Source organism: Blennius ocellaris (assembly GCF_963422515.1).
Source record: "Blennius ocellaris genome assembly, chromosome: 16".
Taxonomy (NCBI): Eukaryota; Metazoa; Chordata; class Actinopteri; order Blenniiformes; family Blenniidae; genus Blennius; species Blennius ocellaris.
Genome location: NC_137665.1, coordinates 15,035,197 through 15,059,360, shown reverse-complemented (window position 1 = coordinate 15,059,360; position 24,164 = coordinate 15,035,197). Strand labels below are relative to the sequence as shown.

General features: G+C 41.2%; 1 protein-coding gene across 1 annotated transcript in view; it reads left to right on the top strand.

Moving 5' to 3' along the window:
* The window catches only part of LOC308141594 (microtubule-associated serine/threonine-protein kinase 1-like), a gene marked incomplete at both ends in the record, with an annotated part of 52,799 nt that overhangs the window by 6,849 nt on the left and 21,786 nt on the right, over positions 1–24,164 (top strand). The window contains 4 exons of the mRNA XM_080511797.1: positions 4,508–4,539; positions 18,684–18,778; positions 21,156–21,231; positions 23,217–23,289. Coding sequence (XP_080367923.1) covers positions 4,508–4,539; positions 18,684–18,778; positions 21,156–21,231; positions 23,217–23,289 — 276 coding nt within the window. The remainder of the gene's footprint in view (positions 1–4,507; positions 4,540–18,683; positions 18,779–21,155; positions 21,232–23,216; positions 23,290–24,164) is intronic.

The window sequence follows — 24,164 nt, the reverse complement described above, 5'->3', positions numbered from 1 at the left end:
GCTCTCTTATCTGTGATCGGTGGCCATGTCATATTTGTGACAAAGCCCCTCCGCCTGCACGTCAGTCACCCTTCACCACCTCCAGACTTCATTAGCAGGACTCAGGGAGAATTAGCCTGAGCTCCGTGAATCCCCTCAGATGATGCTTTTTAAAACATTTTCTTCCCGGCATGTCGTGACGTGGGACACGCAATCATGCGCTCGGCAAGAAGCGAAACATTCTGACAAGCTTATTACACCACCAGAGAATTAAGTGACAGGCTTCGGTTTCATCCGAGGGTCCTAACGTGGGGGGAGGACTGTGTTTTCTTTGCTCATTCAGACTGTCATAATATTACGAGCTCTCACAGCAGAAGAGGAAAACATTGGTTGACTCCTCTCTAGGGATCCATTAAATCTTGGGGGTGGGGGGGGGGTTTGGGGGGGGGGGGGTGGACGTTTTTGCATTTACCTTGATTTGTTTCTGTATATTTCTGACCAGAATGATCATTCCAAATGCAAAACTATCAATTCGTCAAGATTAATATTTCTTATGTAAAACTTAATTTGAGTTGTTTTAATCTTGTGACCTTAAGGTTGGGAATGGCTGTATTTGAATACATGTTTGCATCTATTTGTCCATCCTGTAAAAAAAGGGCAAATGCAATTTATCAAATCAAATCAAATCAAATCACCTTTTATTGTCATTGCACATGTACAATGAAAATTACTTTTCAAAGTTTGGGGGAAAAAAAAAGAGAAACACAAAAGGTGAGAAGAGGAGGAAAAAAAGGCAGACTCCAATTGTAATTAGGAAAAATAACCCACCTAAAATGAAACAAAATTATAAAAGCATATATGAATTGAATGATTTATAAGTATTTTTCCTTATTTGGTCACATGTCCAGCATCATGAACAGTATCACAGTGAGTTACAGAGACAAATTAGAAGCAGCTCGTCTCCTGGCCCAGTGACCGCCGATCAAGTCGAGATTGGAAGCAGGAAATAGAGTTTCCACTTTGTGACCTTTTTCCAAATTAAAGTGGAATGGAGGATTATGAAGGAAAGCCGTCCCGATGCCGAGCGACAGCAAGAAATGTAAACACACAAGTGTGGGTGATGGAGTCACGGTTGGGATGGGATTCCTGCCGGGTTAATGAAGGCCAAGTCTTCTGCGGGATTCAATAATTGAGTTTCGTTAGAGTTTCTGCGTTTTAATCGACTGGCCTGGACTGTTAATACTGGGCGGGAGTTATGTTGGAGAGAGACGACACATGACAGGAACACAGACACTCTTCACAGAAATAGACTTTGTTCAGTGTGCCAGCTTCTTATCCACGACTATTTGCATTTGGTGTTTATTCTTCTGAAAATAATTCTTATCTTAAGATCTTTGGTCATTTTTGGTAATATCATATCATGCAGATATGAGCATCAAAGCCGTGCCATGGACGAGTTAGACGATGTATGTTAATGGATCCAGAAATCTTATTGGGTATTTGAACATATTCATTCGAATGTGTAAGGAAGGATGGTAATGTTTTCATTAGGAAGTTTGCATGTTCTTCTTGTTGTATTAGTTTTTTCCTACTGCTAAAAAAAACATGCACGTGAGTTAAAACTTCTGATCCCAGACTGCCTGTAGGTGTCAACATAAGTGTCCAGGGTGTACTAGAACATGTTATATAAGATGGATAACAAGAAATATGGGAGTTGTAGATATTTATAGGTCATTATACTGTCATATTGTATTTTCTCAGCTAGCTGGTAATCTCAAGGCGATTTAACAGAGAAAACCAATAAAATAATTTCACATAAGTGTTGATGGAAAGTACAAACTAATTTTAACAGGAAGAAACCTGTAGAACCAGACTCAGAGGTGGAGACTTTCTGCAGAAACAGACAAAGGCTCCATATTGCAATATGCCCCCCCCCCCCCCCCCCCCCCCACCCCCCCCCCCCCTAGAGCCAAGAGCGTGCACAACATGATTATTGAGAATTCTAAACCCTGCGTTAATTCAGAATCAGCTAAAAATCATTTCCAGCACAACTTTAGTTGTACAATATGAATACATGTCAAAGCTGTTTTGGTGAATGTATTCAAATTTAACCTAGAAAGTGGAATTCTAGTAGTTTTTTAACTGTTATAGTAATCTTTACAATAAATTCCTCTACTGTCGTTCATTCTAACAGTTTTTAAATAGACGTTTTGCTGGTTGATTATACTTTCAGACCACTTGTTTTCTCAGGATTTTAGGTTTTAGTGGGGTATTATCTACTTTTCATCTTTTCACTTGAATGACTTGGCAGTTAATCTTCAGGAGGTTGTGACCTCTAAAGCAGTTTCTTCCCAATCAGGAGCCACATGGGGGCTCTAAGTTTCCCCCGAGGACAGGATGAGGTGCAGATGATGGAGCTGTCTATCTCCTGAGCCTCGGAGGCTTCATGGATTCGTCTTATCTGATTATTTTGAGGGTGTTTTGGACGTGAAGATGATGGCAACCTCTGACGTGCACTTCCTGTTTCCTCTTGAGATGTAACTGCAGATGCAAGTGCTTGGTCGATAGTTCAAAAGCAGATATACACACCAAAGCAAGTCATGATGCTACTTTGCTTATTATTAAATGTCAAGGAAGCGCCATTCTTCCTGTTGTGCTTGTTAGTGAATGACGTTCACTATCGTTTAAACGTAAATCCACCATAAAATACCCACAGCAGCTGGTCGTGTCTGGATTCATCATGCAAAAAAGGAAGAATAAATACTTCAGCCACAGAAGAAACAATTCAAATATCATCCATGATTGTTGGTTGGGATTATTGTTCCTGCATCACACAGAGAGCTAAATATGGACAATGCGTAAGCGCAATGAGAAACAGATGTTTCAACAACTGTGTTTATTTTTTTTACTCGACCATTGGGATTTTTACTTCCCCACCCAGAGGTATCCTCTTTGTACTGAAACATACAAGCAGAGTTGGTATGTGGTCGTGTTTGGGATCAGGTTTGTTTGGCCAGCTAGCGCTCCTCTTCAGTGTCAAACCAGTGTGTTAGACATCTCCAGGGCTCTGACAGCTCAGGGTCAATTAGCCAGATCAATGAAGGACAAAGCGAAGGGGGATCAATGGGTTGAATATTCAGTCGTCCTTGTAAGGAGGGATTTGCCTCTGTTATCATGTCAAACCCCGACACATGCTGATCAACAACCACTTAGCCTTCGACTTAGCTTTTGACCCAAGGAAGAGAATTCAGGACTATGGTTGGCCGTTTTCCTCTCTGTTGGCGTCACCTCGCTCCTTGGATTCCTCCTCAGCTGGTACCTGACGTTCAACTCGTGGTTTGCTTTTGTGTCACGGTGTAAAAATATGCTACATGACAGCAAGTGTGAAGCCACGCGCTGCCTCCCACCCTGGATCTATATCTGAAGGTTAACTATAATAGCACTGACTGAGGTTAGCGGGAGGTCAGCGTCGCGCTAACAGCACTTTAACAAGGTTACCCAGCGACTGACAGGAGGAGGTGTGAAGCAGCTAATGGATTAATTGCATCTGGAGGTACGCGCCTCGTAATGGCCTCGTCTGGGAGGCTCCGGCTTCATTAACCTTGTGGTGCACAACGCAGACGCGGAGAATACTGGAGGACGTGGCTGCAGGGGAGTAACTCCCCCGGCGTCACACTGAGCCGCCCACCTCTCGCCCTCTGCTCCGGCCTTGTTTACACCGTCCCCCGTTTCCTCCCTGGCCAGTTTATGCTGGCAGCAGATCCAGCGCCGCTCCTGCTGCTTCTGTTTTGCTGCAGTTTCAGCTCCGTGATGTCTTTCCATTCAGACTCCACAGATCAGAGCGGAAGTGGATCAATGGTCATTGACAATTAGCGAACTGACAAACTTATTTTTATTAGTATCATCTTGAGTTTGATCTCCTGGGAGGGACACTAATGTGACAGCATGATTAGCTGAGTGATTATAAGTTCATATGTTCTTCTCAGATTCTGGACCAAAAAAAATTACAAAACTGAACAGCTATTAAGGATGCATTTTCTTCACACATTCATTAAAGATCACGACCATAAAGGCCAACAGTATTTTACAAGAAATAAGATTTTGTCATTTACAGTTGATTATATAATTGCAGTTAATATCATTCCTAGAATTTTCACTCAATTTTACTTTAAGGTCCTGTTTAAATGACAACGTTGATGTTTATGTGTTTGCATTTACATGGCAAAATTCTGAAAATGGCAGAAATCTTTCTACCAAACTAACAATAATGATCAGGAAAAAACCTATTGCAAACCTATTCTATTGCAATTTTTTTTTATTCATTTGATTGATTTTACAGGTTTAATTAGGTAGCATTCACATAAATGTATCTTAAAGTGTATATTTGTGAGTTTGTACCTGATCTCTCTCTCTCTCTCTCTCTCTCTCTCTCTCTCTCTCTCTCTCTCTCTCTCTCTCTCTCTCTCTCTCTCTCTCTCTCTCTCTCTCTCTCTCTCTCTCTCTCTCTCTCTCTCTGTGTTTCTACCAGAAGGATTTGCCCCTGCCTCGCAAAAACAGCAGGTGAGTGTTACCTTTGCTTCTCCCCCTCCTGCCCTCCCTCTTCTCCTTTCCTCTGCGGGGAGAGCTTGGGTCTCTCTGAGAAAGAAAAACAATCCCACTTGTTCCCCGCCGAGCTTGTTCATGAGTGAGGTTTCTCCCCCTGAGCTCATTGCCATGATTTGCACGTTGGCTTTGAACGCAGTGGGAAGTCTGCACGGTGTTGGGTGGAGGAGGAGGAGGAGGAGGAGGAGGAGGAGGAGGAGGAGGAGGAGGAGGAGGAGGAGGAGGAGGAGGGAGAGAACTCCTGAAGAGTCTGATGGAGGCCAGCCAAAGTTCTGGGCGCTGTCCGTGGTGCTGAACAGCCGTGCTGCCTTTTTCCGGCCGCTCAGTGTCTCGCCCTTTATCTCCCCTCCTCTCTCCTCACAGTCCACGGTTAATAATCCTTTTGTGTCTCGCTATCTCATTTCCACTCCTCTGCCTTCCTGCTTCTTCTCCTTTCTTAATCCTGTCTCACTTCTCCTTCTCTCTTTATCTCCCTCTAACACTCTGCCTGGTGGTAAATATTTACTTCTCTATTCAAAGACATTGTGCGCTTCCATCTATTTAATTAAGTGTTGCCTTGAAGAAGAAGCATAACTTACTTGTGTGTCACACACCTACTTGGCTCTATTTCACCCTTCATTTTTCTTTTCTTTCTTTCTTTCTTTCTTTCTTTCTTTCTTTCTTTCTTTCTTCTTACTCTACTTTCTTCTTGTTGCATTTTCTCATTAGAGGTTTAGAGAATTGATTAAACTGAATAAAGTATTTCTACTTCTGTACTTTTGGTGAGGATCACGAATAGACCAAAAACTCAAAATGAATTGGGAACATTGCACTTAAGGTGGTGGTGGTGGTGCTCAGTGGTAACCTCTGTTTCTTCACAGCAGAACCTTGCTCTGCATTGTTTGCCTGTTCTCTATGTGGGTTTCTAGGCTTCTCCCTAAAAATATATCAGGGTGTCAGGGTAATTGGTTCTTTTGCCCGTCGGGGTAAATCTCTATGTCTCTCTGGGAGACCTGGGTGTATTCATCCATATCCAGTTGGGATTGGCTTCAGAACTTAATTTAAATCAAGTGAATGTAGAAGATGGATATTGACTGAATTCAGGCTCTGCATGTCCACATATAGATTGATTCCTACTGCTCTGAATCGTGTTGTGAACTGCAATTTGCTCCACTTTTGAAACATTGCTGGTAAACTGCAGATGTGCATGTGATCATTTTAAAACAAAAGTGGAAATAAACATGGCACTGTGGCTGGATGTGGGCCCAAAAACAGAAAGAGCACTGAAAGGTTCCTCTACTAATTCCATAGCATAAAGATATCAAGATTACAAACTTGATATTATGATATAATACTCAACATAATCAAGTTTAACTAATGTTGTGCAGCACCCAGTCTTCTCATCATGTTTGTCTTATCAGTTGTATTTGTAAATGCAGGGATGAACTGTCTTCACAGAAAGTGGTTTTGACAATAGTTCTTTAGTCCATACGGAGGTTTCTATCCTTAAATAATTCCTGTTTATAATTCAATGCTGTCTGAGAACCGCAGCCATTTAATAATGCGGCTTTGGCTTTGGTTTTGTAAACAGATTTCTAGAGATTCCTTGGAGCTCAAATGATGTTATTTACCTTTTTGCACCCCAACAGCATTAAGAGCAAACCTGTGCGTGAGTCTGTGTTTGTGTCTGAAATGTCTCAGCCTCACCCCTCCTTCCACCCTCCTCACTGGTGCCTGTCCTATCCATCTTCTCTGCGCCTCCCCGCCCTCCTCATCCCCTCCTCATCACGGGTAATCAGACATGAAATGAAGCCACAGACCGGCTCTGTTTGCCTCCTTCCATCCGTCTCGCCACTGCCTCTCCACCGCTGCCTCCCATTTTCGTCCCTTCTCTCTCGACGGCATTTCCATCTGGACTCGGCCCGTCGCTGCCTCCTTCGCATCACTCGCCGCCTCCCTCTGCAGGACACCATCAGCCCCCTCCCATCCATTATAGATGAGCTGGGAGGAATTGGCTATACTTTCATTCCTTTTGCTTTCATTCATGTGCGAAACACACCCATTCACAGTTTGTGTGCTTGGTGCTCGTTGTCTCACCAGCTTAGCTGTTTGTTGTTGTTTCTTTTTTGTTCATATAATCTTTGATTTCATTCTCAATCTTGCTGCGCTGTTATGTAACATCCAACATGACTTCAGTCACTTCCCTCTCCACCTCTGAGACGAATTAACCTCCCCTCACTCTCTGCCTCCTTCATTCATGGTGTAAATAGCCTGCAGTGGAAGCTTTCAGCTCGGCAATGGGACCATTTGGTGCAGTGACACACACAGGAAAACAAAAAAACTGCACTGTAGCCTTGAGAAAGAACCGACCCACAATCCTCCAATGCCTTTTGTTGTTGTTTCTCAAAGACAGACCCACCCTCTTCCTCTTTCCATCTCTCTCTCTCTCTCTCTCTCTCTCTCTCTCTCTCTCTCTCTCTCTCTCTCTCTCTCTCTCTCCCTCCCTCACTCTGTTTTTATCTCGCTCTCCTCTGGTGCTTGGACACACTCACACAGACATTTGAAGGTAGTTGGAGCTCTAAACATGTGTGGCATCGGGTTGATATTCCACCAGAGACCCTCTGCTGGTTTGTGACTGCTCTTACTCACCGACCAGCTGCTGCTGCTGAGAGTCACACCTCGATACCATCCAGCAACATGTTCCGTCGCACTAAAAGGTACAGGGGGCTGGAGATGCAGTGATACTCTTTCTTTCTCGTGGGGTGTGGGAGGATCTCTGTTTACTATTGCTGATCATCTATTCTGTCCTGCAGTCACTGCATGGATATCATAGATAAGCTAAGAATGACTCGTACAAAGCAAAAGTCATGCATGTCAGGTCAAATGGAGTTACTGAATAAGTCTTGTAGCTTTTCTGAAGGCCACTCTTCTTGGTTTTAAATGTTGCTTTGGCTGTTTTCATAATTTAAGATGTAAGTAAATGATTAAGTGTGAGGTTTCTTTCCTTTTCTCACAGGATGGACCTTCCTTGTTGTTTTTATAATTAGTGTATCCATGTTAGTTAAACGCTTCCACTTCAGCTTCTGAACTTTATAGGATCATATGTTGATCCCAATGTAGTCATGGTTACACTCTTTTCACCTGGTTTGAGGAGCTTTCTGTCTCAGCAGGTTTTCTACAAGCTCAGATTTTAGTCCAGAAATATACATTTGATGTTATTTACTAGCGATCTTAAATTCCCGTAAGTGTAAGTGAATGAAAGTTTCCAGTTGTTCAAATGTTTTATGCTATATTGTGCACAAGAAGCTTAAGCTGTAATGTTTTGTGCCTTCCTATGTCTATTTTTAGCTGGAAGTGTTAAAAGTAATCCTCATGCCCGCTACACATCGTGTGATTTTAACAATCTTAGAAGTTCACAGCTTGCCACACTGTACAACATGAATCTATTAAACATTGGGCTCGACATGAAGTTAGCTGTGGGCAGATGGCACGATAATGATGCAAGCTGAATCGCAGCTTATAAGATGTACGCGAGTCAACAATTATTGCACAAGTATAAAACCTCATAAGCATGTGCCATCCATTCACACAAAGTAAACTAGTAACACCTGATCGGAGCCCTGGGCCTTGTGGCATTTAGGCGTTTGGAGAAAAATCCCCAAAGATATTTTGTTTACATCCTACATACTTAAAAAAATTTTTTTTAATGGATTTTACTATTGTAGCCACAGGTTTTGCACTACCAGCAAATGTATGTATGTGTCAGTTTGTGTTGTGACTTTGTGGAATGCACTGAGTGAAGAAATCGAACACAGGGCAAATATTAATCACTTTAAAAGGTTATATAAGGATTATATTATCAAAAGATACAAAGAAGATTAATATGAAGTGCAGTAAGGGTGATACAGTAATTAAAAGAGATAATTAGAATAGATTAGGGGTAGGGCGAGATAAGCAAGCTTTTTCTCCTGAGTCATTTTCGAACAGCTAAGTATACACTATTATTCTTATTCTTATTCTTATTCTTATTCTTATTCTTATTCTTATTCTTATTCTTATTCTTATTCTTATTCTTATTCTTATTCTTATTCTTATTCTTATTCTTATTCTTATTCTTATTCTTATTCTTATTCTTATTCTTATTCTTATTCTTATTCTTATTCTTGTTGTTGTTGTTCTTGTAATGTTTGAAATAAGGTTAGGGTCTTGCGCCAGTCTCGTGCTGATCACAACTCATTTCATACTTTAGTTGCCGTTGGGCGCAGCAGCACCAATCCCCCCAAAATTTCTGACACTGTCAGAATTTTATCGCAGGTTGTCTTGACCATGACAATGTCCATCCTTGAACTGGTCTCACATTGTGATGTAGGACCACAGATGTAAAACCAAGACCAAAGACGAGGATTCTCTAACAACTGTTACCTTTCATTGGCCATTTATTACCAAACATTATTTTTGCTGTTGGATTTGTTTCTGGGATTGTTGTTCCTCCCATAGTCCACAAAGATGCGTTTCAGGTTATTTGGTGGTTCTAATCTGTGTGAATGAATGTGATTGTATGGGATTATTTGTCAGTCATAGTTTGATATACTTATGCGGTCTTATTCTCAAGTTCACTGGAAGTCTGTTTCTCTGAGAATATTCAAACTTTGGTTTTGTGATGGATGAGTTGCTTGTGTTTCATGGATTTTTAGGCTTGATATGTCCAACATTTGACTTTTGAGAATGAAGGGTTTGTGTCAACCAAGAACCTGGAATAAACACAATAAAGAGCAAACTCACTCGAAAAGGAGGAGGATGAGGAAGTAAAAGCGTCATGAATTCTTCCTCTTTTCCTGTCAGTCTGTTTGCATCCTGTGACCTCTCTCTTTCCTGTCAGACAACCCCAAAAAAACTATTTAAAAATGAGTAAATAAACAGAAGCTAAGAGCACATACTCTATATTTACCCGTTTAGTTACTTGTTTTTTGTTTTTATGGCTCATCTTATGAGTGTGGCTCATAAGTTCATGGGTATGTGATGAAATAAAGTGGAAAACGCAGGGACTGCAATTTCTTTTCTGAGTCCAGGCGGCTGCTATAGATCTCTCCTTCTTTCATATCTGCTTTATCAAGACAGCCGTCACCGAGGGGATGAAGTCTCTCCAAGCCAATACTCAGCAAAAAGCCGGTTAGACAAAGAGAGTTCAGAGAGTTCAGATAGAGATATTGTAAGTTCAGTTTGCTTTTATATATTGTTGTTAATTGGTAGTGCAAAGTCATAAAAAGGACCTCTATAGATATAGCATACTTTGACACTTTTAGATATCATGTCTGTTTGTTTGGATTGATGTACACATTTTCAGTATTTGTGATACTAATATTAAACACTTGGAGCAGAAAACATGTCACTCCAATCAGGGACACATTGTAATTAAAACTTCTATAATTTCCTTTATTTTGAGGATAGTTGACTTCTGCAGGTCCGAGTCAAGGCAAACAGACGTGCAGAGGAAGAGCAGACTTTATTGAATCAACATTGAGAAAATTCAAGCATCACATCACCTCCACATTACAGTCAGGGATAAATAAACAAACAAAACTCTATACAAAATGTACATATTTACAGTATGTCTAACAGATAACAGACACAGGGACCAGTAAGTGTGGAACAGTTTTATATGAGCAGGTCTGTGTTTATCAGTTTGTGGCTCCGGTTCTGTTTTATAAATGTATTTGATGTCCACATAAAAGTGAGCTATAGAGCAGAATGACTCACCACAGAGACATTTCTGACAGAACGAGAACAGGAAGATCCTGATTCACTGTGTTAAGTGATCAGTCAATGGTGACACGAGGTAAAGAATCATCAAAGTCTGATTCATGGTGTTTCTCTGAAGGTTAATCAGACATTTTCTTGTGTGCTGTGTTGGATCCCTGTTGAGGGTGATTAAAAAGAAGTTGTTCTTACGTGGGTGATCTCAGGTATGTTTTCCTTTCACTGCTTCGCTGACATCAATGAGTGAATTCGGCCTGGCATTCAGGCTGTGTGTGTGTGTGTGTGTGTGTGTGTGTGTGTGGGGGGGGGGGGGGGGGGGGGGGGGTTCCTGTTCTGCTGTGGCTGGAGTGGGTGTCGTGCTGAGTCTCTGAGTGACTTCATCCTCCCCAGCTGATCGGGGATTAAACTGCCATTTATTTCAGAAGAGGTTCTCACCGAGGCCCACCTGAGCCCACATACACATAGAGACGGATGGTGGAAGTGCCAGAGCTTCAGCTGTTTCACTGCCTCCTGCAGGGACACTTAGACCATAGTGGGTCAGGGGCAGATTGCAGCTGAGGAAGCTTCCAGACTCTCTGCACAATCTCTGACTTACTAAAACATCACGGTGACGTCAAACACTAAGAGACATCCATTTTCACAAGCACAGCCTTCAATATAACATAAAAACTAGATTTGTGGAGATCGTCTTCTTCCTCCTCTGATTTCTGCTCGTCCTCACAAAGTTCTCTGACCCCATGTCGGGGACGCCGGTCGAGTGCAATCAGTTTAAGATCATTTTCACCCCAGCAACTTGGAAATCTACCCTTTAGCTGCTTAAGAAGCAAAGTCACGTCCATCACAGAGCAAAGAACGGAGAGGACGAACAATTAGGGTGGTAAAAGGAGGGGAGGTGGAAAAATGAAGAGGTGAAAAGAGGATAGGCTGAGAGAGGGCGGGAGGAGAGGGTAGCCGGGACCCTGGGGTCATATCTGTGTCAGTTCTTCCATTAGGGACCAGCTCACTAAGGTTACGTGAGCAGACAAGACACACACTCGCTTTGATTCTGCTCCATCTCAGGCTTTCTTTCTTTCTTTTACTTCTGCTTCTATTAATTCATCCTTTAGTGGCGCTTTCTTTTATTTGAACTGTGCGAGTATAGAGAGATAGAAGTGCTCCACAAACCTAAGAGGTTTTCCTCTGCTTGCATTTGTACATGAGTGCTTTTCTTTGTGAAGATGGACTTGAGTTTTAGACATTTAGAGAGCAAGAACAATTTGCACGAGCTTTGTCCTCGAGGGTTTGGACTTGATCAGGGTTCTATTTCAGTTTAGCTTGAAGACATATGAGCTTTTGAATACTCTCATCCAAAATATATAGTTTTTTGTGATATTGTTATCAGTACCTTTGGAGTTTGTGTCCATCTCAATCTCCTGGTTGGTTCCTGTAATCACAAGCAGGTTCAACATCAGAAGCAATATAATGATTGACTTTGCATTAATAGTTGGCCAATTTGAGAAAAATTTTGATTTTGTGCGTGTATGTAATGTTTGTCTTTATTTGGTACTTTGTAGAAAGCAGTTCAGGTTATACTTCTCTTCACTAGATATGCACATGTGGATACATACTAAGCATTTGGTCTGTTCTATTTGCATTATTTCTATTAGTCTCCGGGAAGCTAAGGGATACAGACCAATGATGCAGTACCACCAGTTCCTGTGAAGTGGAAGCATTGAGATTAGAAGTGAATCATACATGTCGGAAGTTTTCAAAGTGTGGCTGTGTGACATGTTGACATGTTTGAAGTTCTATCGTTTGCTGCCAATCTGATCGTTCCTCCTTCTCAATATCAATATTAGAACAACTTCCTGCAATCACCATCAGTGTTATCATGAACTTTACTCTTCCTCTTGGTATTTGGGTAGTATATTGATTGAGAGCAGTGCGTTCTGGTGGATCAAATACCAAAGTCTTATTACAAGATATTGAACATATGGAAGCATAAAGGCAGTTATCTTTAGACAGTACATAGAGGATGAATACGCGTTCAATGTTACATTATACTCTTTTATCTATTAACTAGATTGTACTTGTTGTGAAAGTAAATGTACTTTTACTTGTCCTCATTCTCTCTCATTTTACTTATCCGGCACTGCAGCATTTGCATTAGGATCCTGCTAATGCTAAAAGTAAAGTGATGTGAAGTCAGAGGGTTGGTAGAAAGGATTGGAAGATGCACGCAGTAGTTGTTGGGGGGTGACATTAGGACGCGGTTTGTGCTCAGCTGCACAAACACACTATGATCACACATGTGTGCTGCCTTCACACCAACATGCACTCAGCGACTCTCCTGCTCATAAACAATCCTCTGTAACCAAATAAGCCATTAGACTTTGCTTAACCAATTATGAGTGAACCGAAGGAGGTCAGGAGGAGGAGGAGGAGGAGTTACCTGAGTCTGTCCTGCTGAGTGCTGCAGCTCAGGGTTCAATACCCACAACCTCCTATTAACTGCAGTGAAGACGTAAGGAGCACTATCTTTCCCTCCCTGTTAGAGTAATGGGACTCTTATTCTCTTTGATCTTATCCCTCTGAGAGTTTCTCTATCAGGAGGGAAAACACTTCTGAAGACACAGGCTTTTTGGGCGGCCCTAAATTTACCCAAGGTTGACAGATATTGCAACAGAGACAGACAAAAGGTCTGAGTGCGTCACAAGATTTCCTCTTAGCAGAGAAGCTTTAAAGATGACTTGAGGTATTTGGGACCCCGAAAGTTAAACAATTGTAGGGGAGAAGAGATAAAAAGGGGGGTTGGGGGTGTGCTTGTTTTCTCTCCTGGCTGTCGTGCTTTGGGCCGAGCCATGAATTTGACATTTAACACAATGCTCGGCGCAGTCGAGCAGAGACGTGATAGAGCGGAGGTACGACAGTGCTCTGCCTCGGGCACAACCATTTTAGCTTCTGTCCTTGCCTTTTACTGCTCATCATGTGACCCAGTGGACAGTGTTGTTCCATTTACTCAAAGAGATTTAGACATGGAAGTGTATCATGTCTCTGTCCTGCACATAAAGCTGCTCTGTGCACTGTACTGGAATAATCCCAATGTCTAACATTAATCCTGGTCTACTTACTTCTTAATCGTTTTAAATAACATTAATCATCAGCTTTTGAAATTGTGATCATATTGAAACGTTGAGTAAATGCGGCATTTAAATCTGTCCATGATTTATGATAACAGTTCTCAGTTTAATTTCTGTATACATTTTAAAATCTACCAACAATGATTCAGTGCCATAAACTCGTAAACTATATAAAAAGGTGCATTGAATTAATCAAGAAATTGGATCTGTTAGCTTATTAGGAATGTCATATGTCATTTGGTTTAGATGCGAATGAAGTCCAGTCCACCCACTGACTAACACGGTGGAGGTATCATCATACTGTGTGGCTGCTTTTCTGCTTGTCGTACTGGAGACATTGAATATCGAGACATTTCACAGAGAAATAGGTTCAGCCGTGTTGGAAAACTGGATTTGAGGGGGAAACTTATGGGGTTTTGACACTAACCACATATTTAGAAACATAAAGGAAAGGCTTGTTACACATACACTGTATATATTACACATACATTCAGCTTCAGTCTCCAATTGTAAGGGAAATAGCACGTGCTCTATGTAACTGTCATACGCGTGTTTAAAATGAGTCAGCAGAGTCAATCGTAATAAATCAGATGTTTCCTGCAGCCACGTGCTATTTCTGCAGAGTGCCACTATAAAAGCCTCCCTTCCTGACTTGTGCTTTTATGACACAGGAACATTTCCCAGATGTTGCAACATCAGCATGTAGATTTATGCACGTGTGTGCCTGCAGGTCACACACACACATATATGCACATCTTGGGCACATATTGTTGTTTGTGTGTCAGTTCATTTTGCATGAGATTGTTCTTTTGTTTGACTTAGTTGCTTCTATGCTGTGATTGTAATTAGGTAAATGCACCGAACTATAGTTTTAAATGGATGCAGGAATGTTTAATAACCAACAAAACGGAAGGTAAGATGAGCTACTACATAATCAGATATGATTATGCTCATTCTTGCTAATTCACCACCAGATGACAGTGGTTGTGTAAAACAACCCTTTTATTGCAGCTTCAAACAGTATCCAGAAGGAAATAGAAAACAGATCATCTTCCTATGTGTAATATAATGTATAGATATAAGGTTTTTCTGCTTTGAATCAAAATGACTTCATGCCGCCACTTATCATGATAACGTAATGGCATGAAATTGTTATTAGTGACAACAAAACAGTTTAAACAACCAGCAATTAGTTGATTTGTTTTCTTTTCCGTTGCTTGACGTCAACATGAAATAATGGAAATGCGTCAGGTCCAAAGTCATGGTTAATAGTGGGCAACCAATTTCATGGACAGTATCGATTCACATCTGGGCTGATTTGTGTCTCAAAATGGGCTTGCTAAATGATCATTGATGCATCTGCAAACAGCGTGTGGTCGCACTAATGTTGATTTTGAGAAGGAGTTCGCATTGCAGGGGGGGGGGGGGGGTCCAAGGACGTTAAACACCTTGAGATATCACACAGCCACTTTCCCGACATTTATACCTCTATTATGATGTCAACACTGTTCTCCATGGCAACTGGTGGTACTGCATCTTCAGGCTTCAGTTACTGCAAAATGCATTTTCTTTTCCAGCCTTTGAACATAAATATACTAAATTTACACTTATTGACATTTTATATGACTAAATAATACACAATTGGTTATCATTTCCACTACCATTTTCGCTAGGCTTTTTCTTTTCTTTTTTTAAATATTTAATGTCAACTGGTCATTGATTCTGTTCGACTTAGAAACGATTGTTGATTATAATTGTCATATTTATTGAATAAATTGGATTTTTAGTTTTTTTATAAGGCTGTTAGACAGATATAGCGGGATTGAGCATCAAATTGAAATATTGAAATGTGAGTATGCTAAACATGCACTTACTCTAATCTGTACCTAATAACCTCTCATTACATCACCGCAAACAGGTATGTTGACGTGACTTCCTGTCTCTCTTGCCCCTTGAATCGTCTCCTCCCTCTTCTCTCGGTGAACTTGAGTGCCTCCTCTAATGAGCGTGTCTCTTTCTCCTTTCTGTCTCAGTCGTTATCATGAGTCTCCCCGGCACACACTGCATGGCAACAATCGTCACGTGACCACGTCTCCCTCGTCTCCTTCGTCTCCCTCGTCTCCACCACAGTCCCTCCAGGGCCTGCAAGCGCCTGCTGGATCTCCTTCTACTGCTTTCATGCCTGCAAAAAAAAATCCCAAATATTAGAAATGCACTTTAAATGATTTTTTGCTCTACATATAAACCAGTTCATCACTGTCTTCCTTTGCTCCTGATGGACTCGGTATATCAAAGCTACATCCTGTGAAGGGGATGGTTGGATGCCCCCCACCCCCTGCTGTGAGGCAGAGGAAGAGACATGAGCGTGCAGAAGATGAAGGCTCCAGTTAGTCTGGCTTCTTTCAAGCCTTTGGTTGTGTGTCATCTGCTGGCGTATTGGCCCCACGTGCTCCTGAACATACATATAATTGTGCATGCGTGTGCAGCGGTGAGAGAAAAGTGGGTCATGTTTACCGTGTGTGTGCGTGTGTGTGTGTGTGTGTGTGTGTGTGTGTGTGTGTGTGTGTGTGTGTGTGTGTGTGTGTGTGTGTGTGTGTGTGTGTGTGTGTGTGTGTGTGGGTTCTTTCAACCCTCCCATGAATTTGCATTGGCCCTGTTTCCCGAGGCCTTCCCCACCCCTCATTTTGCTTTAATGTCATGCTTGTTCTAACCCCTATCTTCATATTCTTCCCTCCGTCCTCCTCTCCAGATTTACCGAGAGCATCCCTTTCCTTTCCTCTCCTCCCACCCTCCTCTTTATCTCGTCCAGATAAGAAACGCCCCGAGCTGCGTTCTCTGATTGTGGAGCTGTCAGCAGCAGCAGCAGCAGCAGCAGCATTAGCAGCAGAAACACTGCAGAGTTATACTGGAGGTGGAGTAAAAACAGAAAATGTGTGTGTACAGAGGCGTATGCTGAGGGCGTGTCAGAGGGAATGTCAAACCATAGAGCTGTATGTTTACGGCTAATATTGATTTCCTGCAGCACTGAGAACACATTAAACTGTCATGCTGCTGACACTGTCTTTGGATTTGTCTTCATAAAAGAGGCAGTTCTTTACTGAAATGTTAGCCTCACTAAGGAAATCGTTCATATATTTACACCATAGGATCTGCAACCATGGATGGCCCAAATCAAAAACAGTTTCAAGAAAAAATACAAAGTTTAATTTATTATTGATGGACATTTGCTTTTATTGGCAACTACGCTGGCTTCCCGATGTAATTATATGGCGAGAACTACACTGTTTTATGGAGCCGTTTCTATAGGCCGTGCTATGGCCAACTGACACAGATTATTCAGTTCATGCTTCTTTGCCCAGCAGGTACACAGGTTTGTGTTGAAATCATGATTAACATATAAATAATTTGGAATATCTTATCAAAGTTTTGGATTTGGTTCCTGGCAATTTGCTTCAATCTTATTCACAAAACCATGACAATACCAACTACACCTATTTGCACATGATGTCTCCCATTTTGTTATTCTTACTTCATCAGCTGCAAATCACACTCTGAAGGAACGCTCCATTAGGTTGAGCATGCAGCTTGCTTTATGCAGCATCTGAGTAAATCAGGCCCACAATAGTTTAGTCAGAATACAACTGATCGTGGTTGGAGTGGATGAAATGGCTCAAGAGCAGTTATCAGATCTGCCCTTTGAAATATAACCATCTGGCTTTCATGATCAATATCCATAAGGGCAGGTATAGACGGGATTGATTAGGACTTCCTGTGTGCAGTTACAGTTACTGAAACGCACGAGGCGAGACGAGAGTTTCTCTGATATGCGACCATATCAAATTGAATGTGGAGGCAGTTTGTGTGCATGCTGAGTATCAGATTCGTGATCAGTGTCGTCAGAAAGGCTCCTGGCTTTGCTAATACACGCAGTCTGTGTCGTCGCTCCGGACAAACTAAAGAAGGTGTTCTGGTGTTGGCCAATAATTTATTCTGGACAGACACTGCAGCAGCAGGAAGAACTATCATGTCTGCCAGCCACACCCACTTCCTGTATAAGTGTCAGAAACAATGCAGTGCTGAAATATTATTCCAAAAACACGGTTGCTTGGAGAATTTTAACATTAAATAACCAAAATCCCTATGGCTCCTGTAAGCCATGTATATAGTATGTACCTGCACAGATTTAAATGAACAAGTTCAAACGCCATTGGAAAGCCATCAGATAGTGGGACATGGTCCATCTGTTTGAGACTTTGCGAAGCCCCTCACAGACGTCAGAACAGTGTGTGATCAGCTACATTTCAATTATTCACACACTGTTGAGTCATCCAGTGCAAGATGACAGAAAGCTGCATTTGAAAGGAGTGAAGGAGATCACATCCTGTTATTGGCTGATTAAATACATCACATGTTCCGTATGTCTCATGTATTATCTTTACTGTGTGTGGCGGTCTTGTTGCTGCTCGCTAGACTGGCGTCATGTTTGTCATTTTACTCTTGTTTCACTTTCTAGTGTCTCAGTGTCCACAGAATACAATACAAACCTTCAAATCAAGAGGAAACTTCTGTCGTTCGCAGTTTAAAGTATTTAAAATATTTGATGTATTCGTAGGTTAAATTGTTCTGATTGAATTGGATTTAGGTTAAAGTTTTTGCATTTGTGAAAATAATTAAAGTGGAATGTTATATAGATGAAAAATGTCCACATGTCTGGGCCCTTCACTCAAAGCTTGTTGACTCTGTCTTTACTATAGCTTCACTTTACTGCCCTCTTTTTGTTTTGGCTTGTATGTACTTACTTTTCTTTATGTCTCTTGGAAAGCAAATGGGATTGCAAAGCACAGGTTTAGAAAACAGTTTTTGTCTATGAGATCATACTGAATTCCGAAAAGCCAGTGATGGGATTATGTGATGGTGTGTGAGTGGGAAACTGCAGCTCACAGGCATTAGAGACAGTTTTTAGTCACTGCTATTAAATCCCCCCCCCCCCCCCCCCCCCCAAACAGAATTATGTGAGGTCATGGAAAAGTTTCTCCATTTATTAAATCATGTCAGTCCTTTCCAGCCTTCTTCCCCCTCATTCCTTATCTGTGCCGAGGCGATTCAGACAGGGATGGATGACGGAAGAAATTTAATTCTCGTGTTCCTCTGTATGTGTTGGTTTACACACTGTGACAGACAGAACACTCACAGCCTCTGCCTGGATACAGTTGCTGTTTCTCATAATGTTTTTTCCCCCCTGTACAGTTGTCGCACAAGCAACCGGAAAAGTCTGATCCTGACGACCACGTCCCCCACGCTGCCCCGGCCACATTCCCCCCTGCCCCTCCCCGGACACCTTGGTACGTACAACACAGTCTAATGCCTTCATTTAGTTCCTCCTGTTCAGAATAACTTAAAAACTACTTTTACAGCAGTGGTTCTTAACCTTTTGGCCTCTGAAGGCAGATATACTCTGTCTGCAATTTGTCTTGGATGGAAGATTGTGATGATATTGCGATAATTTACAGTGTCTGAAATCACAATGCAGCAGAATATGGAGCAGTACTGGCCAACATCCAAACAATTTGACAGATTGTATTGGACAGAAAAAAAGCACAAGAGGCACTTAGTGTGGTAGCAGAAGGCCTCCAGCTCCTACCGTGGCCGTGAAATTGTGATGTTGCAACATAATTCTTTAAAATGTCTATGGGTGATTTGCATGATGCTTTAACAAGCATGTTAAAGTCATTTATTTTCTAAGAACAACATTAAATACATAATTATGATCTTTTCTGTAAAGAGAATTAAAAGTATTAACCAGAATAATAGTCCTTCTTATAATGTTACAATAACTTTCATAATTATTTGACTAATTATAAGATAACGTTTCAATACCAAAATGCATCCAGATCATCTGCTTTTTTTTCCAATTCCACTGAGTCTTATTTAAAAAAGAAAGTCCAGTATTGTGTAGAAATGTGTGTATTTATGATAAAAGTGATGTTCATGGTGTTTATCAAAATATAATATGATTGCTCTTAGAAATGTATTCGATTTTTTCCCCTCATTAATGTCATCCAAACACTAATATCTGCACTGTGCCTTTAAACTGACTCCCATGATGCATCATTTGCAGCAGAGAATTTGTTATTTTAATCATTCTTTTATGCTTACTAACAGTCACCACTTAGCCCTGTATATATTATTAACATATTACTCATTTTACTTTATTCTGTCAGATTGATATTTTAACTTCTAGGTTTTTATTTTCTGTGTGGAGCTACGCTACAAGAACTTCTCTCTGGGACCAGTAAAGATTTCTCATTTGTCAGAAAGTCTGAACTAAATTCAACTTTGTCAGCCACATTGAAAATGTTGTGTTTTCAGCAGCTCCAAGCGTTGTTGACATGTAAACAGATCCCAAAAACACGTTTTCATTTGAACACATTAAACGGGGCCTTATTCGCTGGTCCCAGTAGGTGCAATCAGACCCAAATTGCCAATATTGTTTGATTTGGCTAATATTGCCAACAGCTAATTTTCTCACTCATCCACATTTTTACTCAGTTTAAAGGTTTTTTTGTTGTTGTTGTTGTTTTTTTTTAACCTCATCTCTGTCTGAATTGATAGTCGGAAGTCAAAGTCAGCTGTTGGTTTGCTGAGTTGAGAATCCAGATATGACAAAAGGGAAACAGTGAGTCTGTGTAACCAAGGAGAATTTTTAAAAAAAGCTCTTCTAAAGAGGAGCAATCAGTGGACCACATCCTGTATGTATCATTTGTACACGACTCTAACAGTGACATTGACAGATCAGGGCTTTACAAGTGTTCATGAGACAGGTTTTTTTTAAAATCTTTACCTGAAGGTTTCCAGGCAACTGTGGCAAATCAAGATGATTGTTGAGTACAGCAGAGAAAAATTGCTACCTACGTCGTGCTGGAACCACATATTGGCTGAATCAACATGATTATCAAGAACGTCAAAGCATTTCTTTGTGATGCTTGACGAATGACTTGGTGCTCATGACGATCCACTTTTCTGACCACCCTGGAAATATCGCCTCAAATCTAAAAGAATAGACTAATTATTCAGAATAGACCCATATGATCGGCTTTTAATAACATAAAACCAATTGAATGCCTTTGATTCTCCTCAGTGCCACGGATACCTCCTTGATCAGTCTGGAGGATTTTACCAACAAATAACTATTTAACAACAACAGACACATTGAAACGACATTGATCTGATACCAGTACACATTTACTGATTTGCACACTGCTGTTTTGCTTTGTTTCCATGGTGATAATAACTATATTAATGTACCAGTGTCTCTCTCACATGCATAATTGTGGCGATTTAGTTTGTATGTAAAGAAGAATTCTGCTAACCACAATCCACACGACCTCTCTATCTTCTTAAATTTGATAGTTTGTTGCATTGATTTGAGGAAAAACTATCAAAAATTGTTTGCCATTAACCAAAGCACTCATGTCTAAAAATCAATGACGGACCCAAACGGTTTTGAAAGTGGAATCAATTTGAAATCATTTCCCACCTCAGAAGCTCCGGCCATGGTTGGTTACAGTCACACCGTCACATGGAGTGACAGAATCATTGGCGGTCAGCTTCAGTGAGCTTAATGCCCAGCAAGTCGTTTGGCAGCATTAAGAAGGCAAGTCCTGCTCATGTGTCCCCTCTTCTGTGTCTCATCCTCCGCTCGTTTCGCCGTCCCTCCAGGAAGCAGCCCGCTGGACAGTCCTCGAAACTTCTCTCCCAGCAACCCAGCGCACTTCTCCTTCGCCTCTTCCAGAAGGTGAGCGAACCTTTTTTCCTTTGATGAAGTGGTTGATATTTTCAAGCCGAAGCAGCACTCATTCAGCAATTCATGTTTATTTTAGCGCAATTACCTGCATCGTGCTAATCTTCTCTGTGTATGCTATAATCTGCTTACTTTTAAAAACACAAGGCACCCAAAAGTGTCTTGGTACTACATGGATTAGTATTTGTAATACATAAATACACAATGAATACTTTGAATATTTCTGAACCCTTTTCTTCAACCTATGCATCCTTGTACGTGTTGACTTAAAATGAAAACACATGTTTGTGTCCTAAAATCTAGAGCAATATTAGATCTCAGATGAAAAAGACCTAAAGTTATTGTTTTAAGTACGTAGTCCTACTGTACAGAACTCAATTCCCAACCTTTCAATTATCAAGTGAAACGACCCAAATAAACATCTGTAACAACTTCACCAGAGCTCCGATTCCTCAGTGGGGTCAAATTCATTTGGCCACATTCACAAACCTTACACCGGTCCATAAGAAGATTATTATATATAATCTATAAGCAGATTACTGCAATCACATTTGCCTTTAATACCCAAATGCCTGCAGAGTTTGAGCCGTATGTTTTATCTTTGGATGGGATGGCATTGTGATTTAAAAGCAAGTGCTTTTCAATCACAATACCACAAGAAGGTTTTATGTCCTGACTGTTTTTCTGGATTACCTCTTGACTTCTGTGTGAGATAAAGGGCGTTGTTGCGGTGGCATTAGCGTGAACCACATAGAGACAATGTCTTCTTCAAAAGGCTCGAGTGTAGCACAAGTTTGTTCAGAGCAGTGCTGCAGATGTGTCAGCAACTGAAAAATAGCAAGTAAAAGGAATTAAAGTTTGAGAAGGACCAAATTCAGGTAGATGATTGGGTGTGATGGTCCACAGTGAACAAGAGGCAACACAAACTGTGATACGCTCATGGACAGCTGAAAGCTTGTCGATGTATGTGTTGTATGTGTGTCACTTATTTCTGGGTACCAGATATCACTGTTTCGCGGGCCTGGTTGAGTCTTTGACTCGATGGGTCAGGGTTGATTTGGCAGAGAAATAGGCCAAACACAACACTGGGCATTGTTTACCTGACGTTTTCAAGTGAAAACACAAAACTTTCCTTGTGTTTTTGGTGTCCGTTTCCATGACAACAGTGCTCAGGGCCACTGAAGACACAACTTTTTGAAACCGGGTCACATGGTAGAACTTTTTGGAAATGCCCGACTCCGTCTCCATGGAAACAGGGTAAAACGCAAATGTCCGAAAACACTCAAGCTCTGTGTCTCCTTCTCTGTGGAGATGGCTTAAACACAGCTACGGCACATGTGCAACCACACCTGTAATAAATAGCTCTTCTGCAAATGTGCAAGTAGATGGACAACAACAACAGTGTTTGTGTGTCATGACTTCTAGTTCATATTCTGCTGGGACTTGATAGTTTTATAGTTGAGAATCACCGTAATTGCAATCCAACTTCATCGTCTGTCCGTACGAATCTTTGTGTACTTACCATTTATTAATGTTTATACCTTATTGTGCTCTGTGTGGAGCATGTGTGGTTTCATTACAAAAGCAAATAACAGCACCCACTAGTGGTCCAACATTAAAACGACAGTGTTTGCAGTGTTTCCGCTGCTCCAGATTCGACTGTACTTCAGTGTCTCCTCGGTCACATGTCGTGTTGAGAGCGGAGTCTCGAGGAGGCTCCTGTAAATCCCCGTCCTCGTTTATCAAATCCACGAGGCTGCCTGTCACTTGCACTATCGAGGCGTCCATGAGTCCACTAAATGAGCCTCCTCTGCTCCCCTCTCCAGGGAAACATCCCCGTCACAAACCCCTGGTCGGCTCAATGAATGTTTTTATGTACCTGAAACAAAAGCTCACATTTCACCAAAATCTTTCCCAGCCCGTTCAAATAATACACCCTTTGCAATGAGTTTTAAAAAATGTGATATATTTGTTTGCAGAGCGGATGGACGACGATGGTCTTTGGCGTCTTTGCCCTCCTCTGGATATGGCACCAACACTCCCAGCTCAACGGTAAACAACCAGAGTGGTTTCCATTGTTTAAAACATGCATAAATCCACACTTCCTACCTAATCATCAGTACTAGTTTTCTGGAGCTCTAGAAAAGCTTAAATCAAACAATATAACATTCAAGTACTTGTTTAATATGTATACTTTGGTACAAATCAGCAGTGTTGTAGTGAAAAAGTGGGATTCATTGTTTTTGAAGTCAGTTGTGATTGTGCTTTACGTGATGTGACTAATAAACTGCAGCTGAGCAGAAACAAAAAGATCAGGGTTGTAGATGCTTGTCATTAGTGTGTGCATGAATGTGGCACTCAATGACAAGTCCACACCCTGATCAGGTAGCCGAACACAGAATTTAATGAAGGGATCATTCAAGAGGAATCCGTTTTTACCAGCAGTACCAGCACAAATGCTGATGTCATTGTTTCAGAACAAACTAAAGTACGTGATGCTCCTTTAACCCTTAAGGGCCTACAGACTGTCACACATCTGCTAATTGTTCATTACAGCTGTGCTGTAGCTGCAGATCTTTAACAAATGAGTTCGTCCCCCCCAAAAAAATAGTGTAACAAAATGCCTTCCAGTGTGTGGAATAAAAGGTTTGTTGAATTTCTCAAATTGTCCTTGTTTGAGAAACGAGTGCAGCTTCTCATGAATAAAGGCTGAATGAAGCAAAGGAGCAATGTCGCACACTATTCCTGCTATAGTATGTGACTACCAATGATGGTTTCAGTTTAATACTGTCTGACCGCCTCAGAGGAAACAGACAGTTTTTATTTTGTTAATGCACATCTGTGATATAAATGTAAATTTCTGTATGTATTCCAGCTTCATATTAACTTCAAAATACAACTTTATCTTGTGTAATTCAACTGCAATT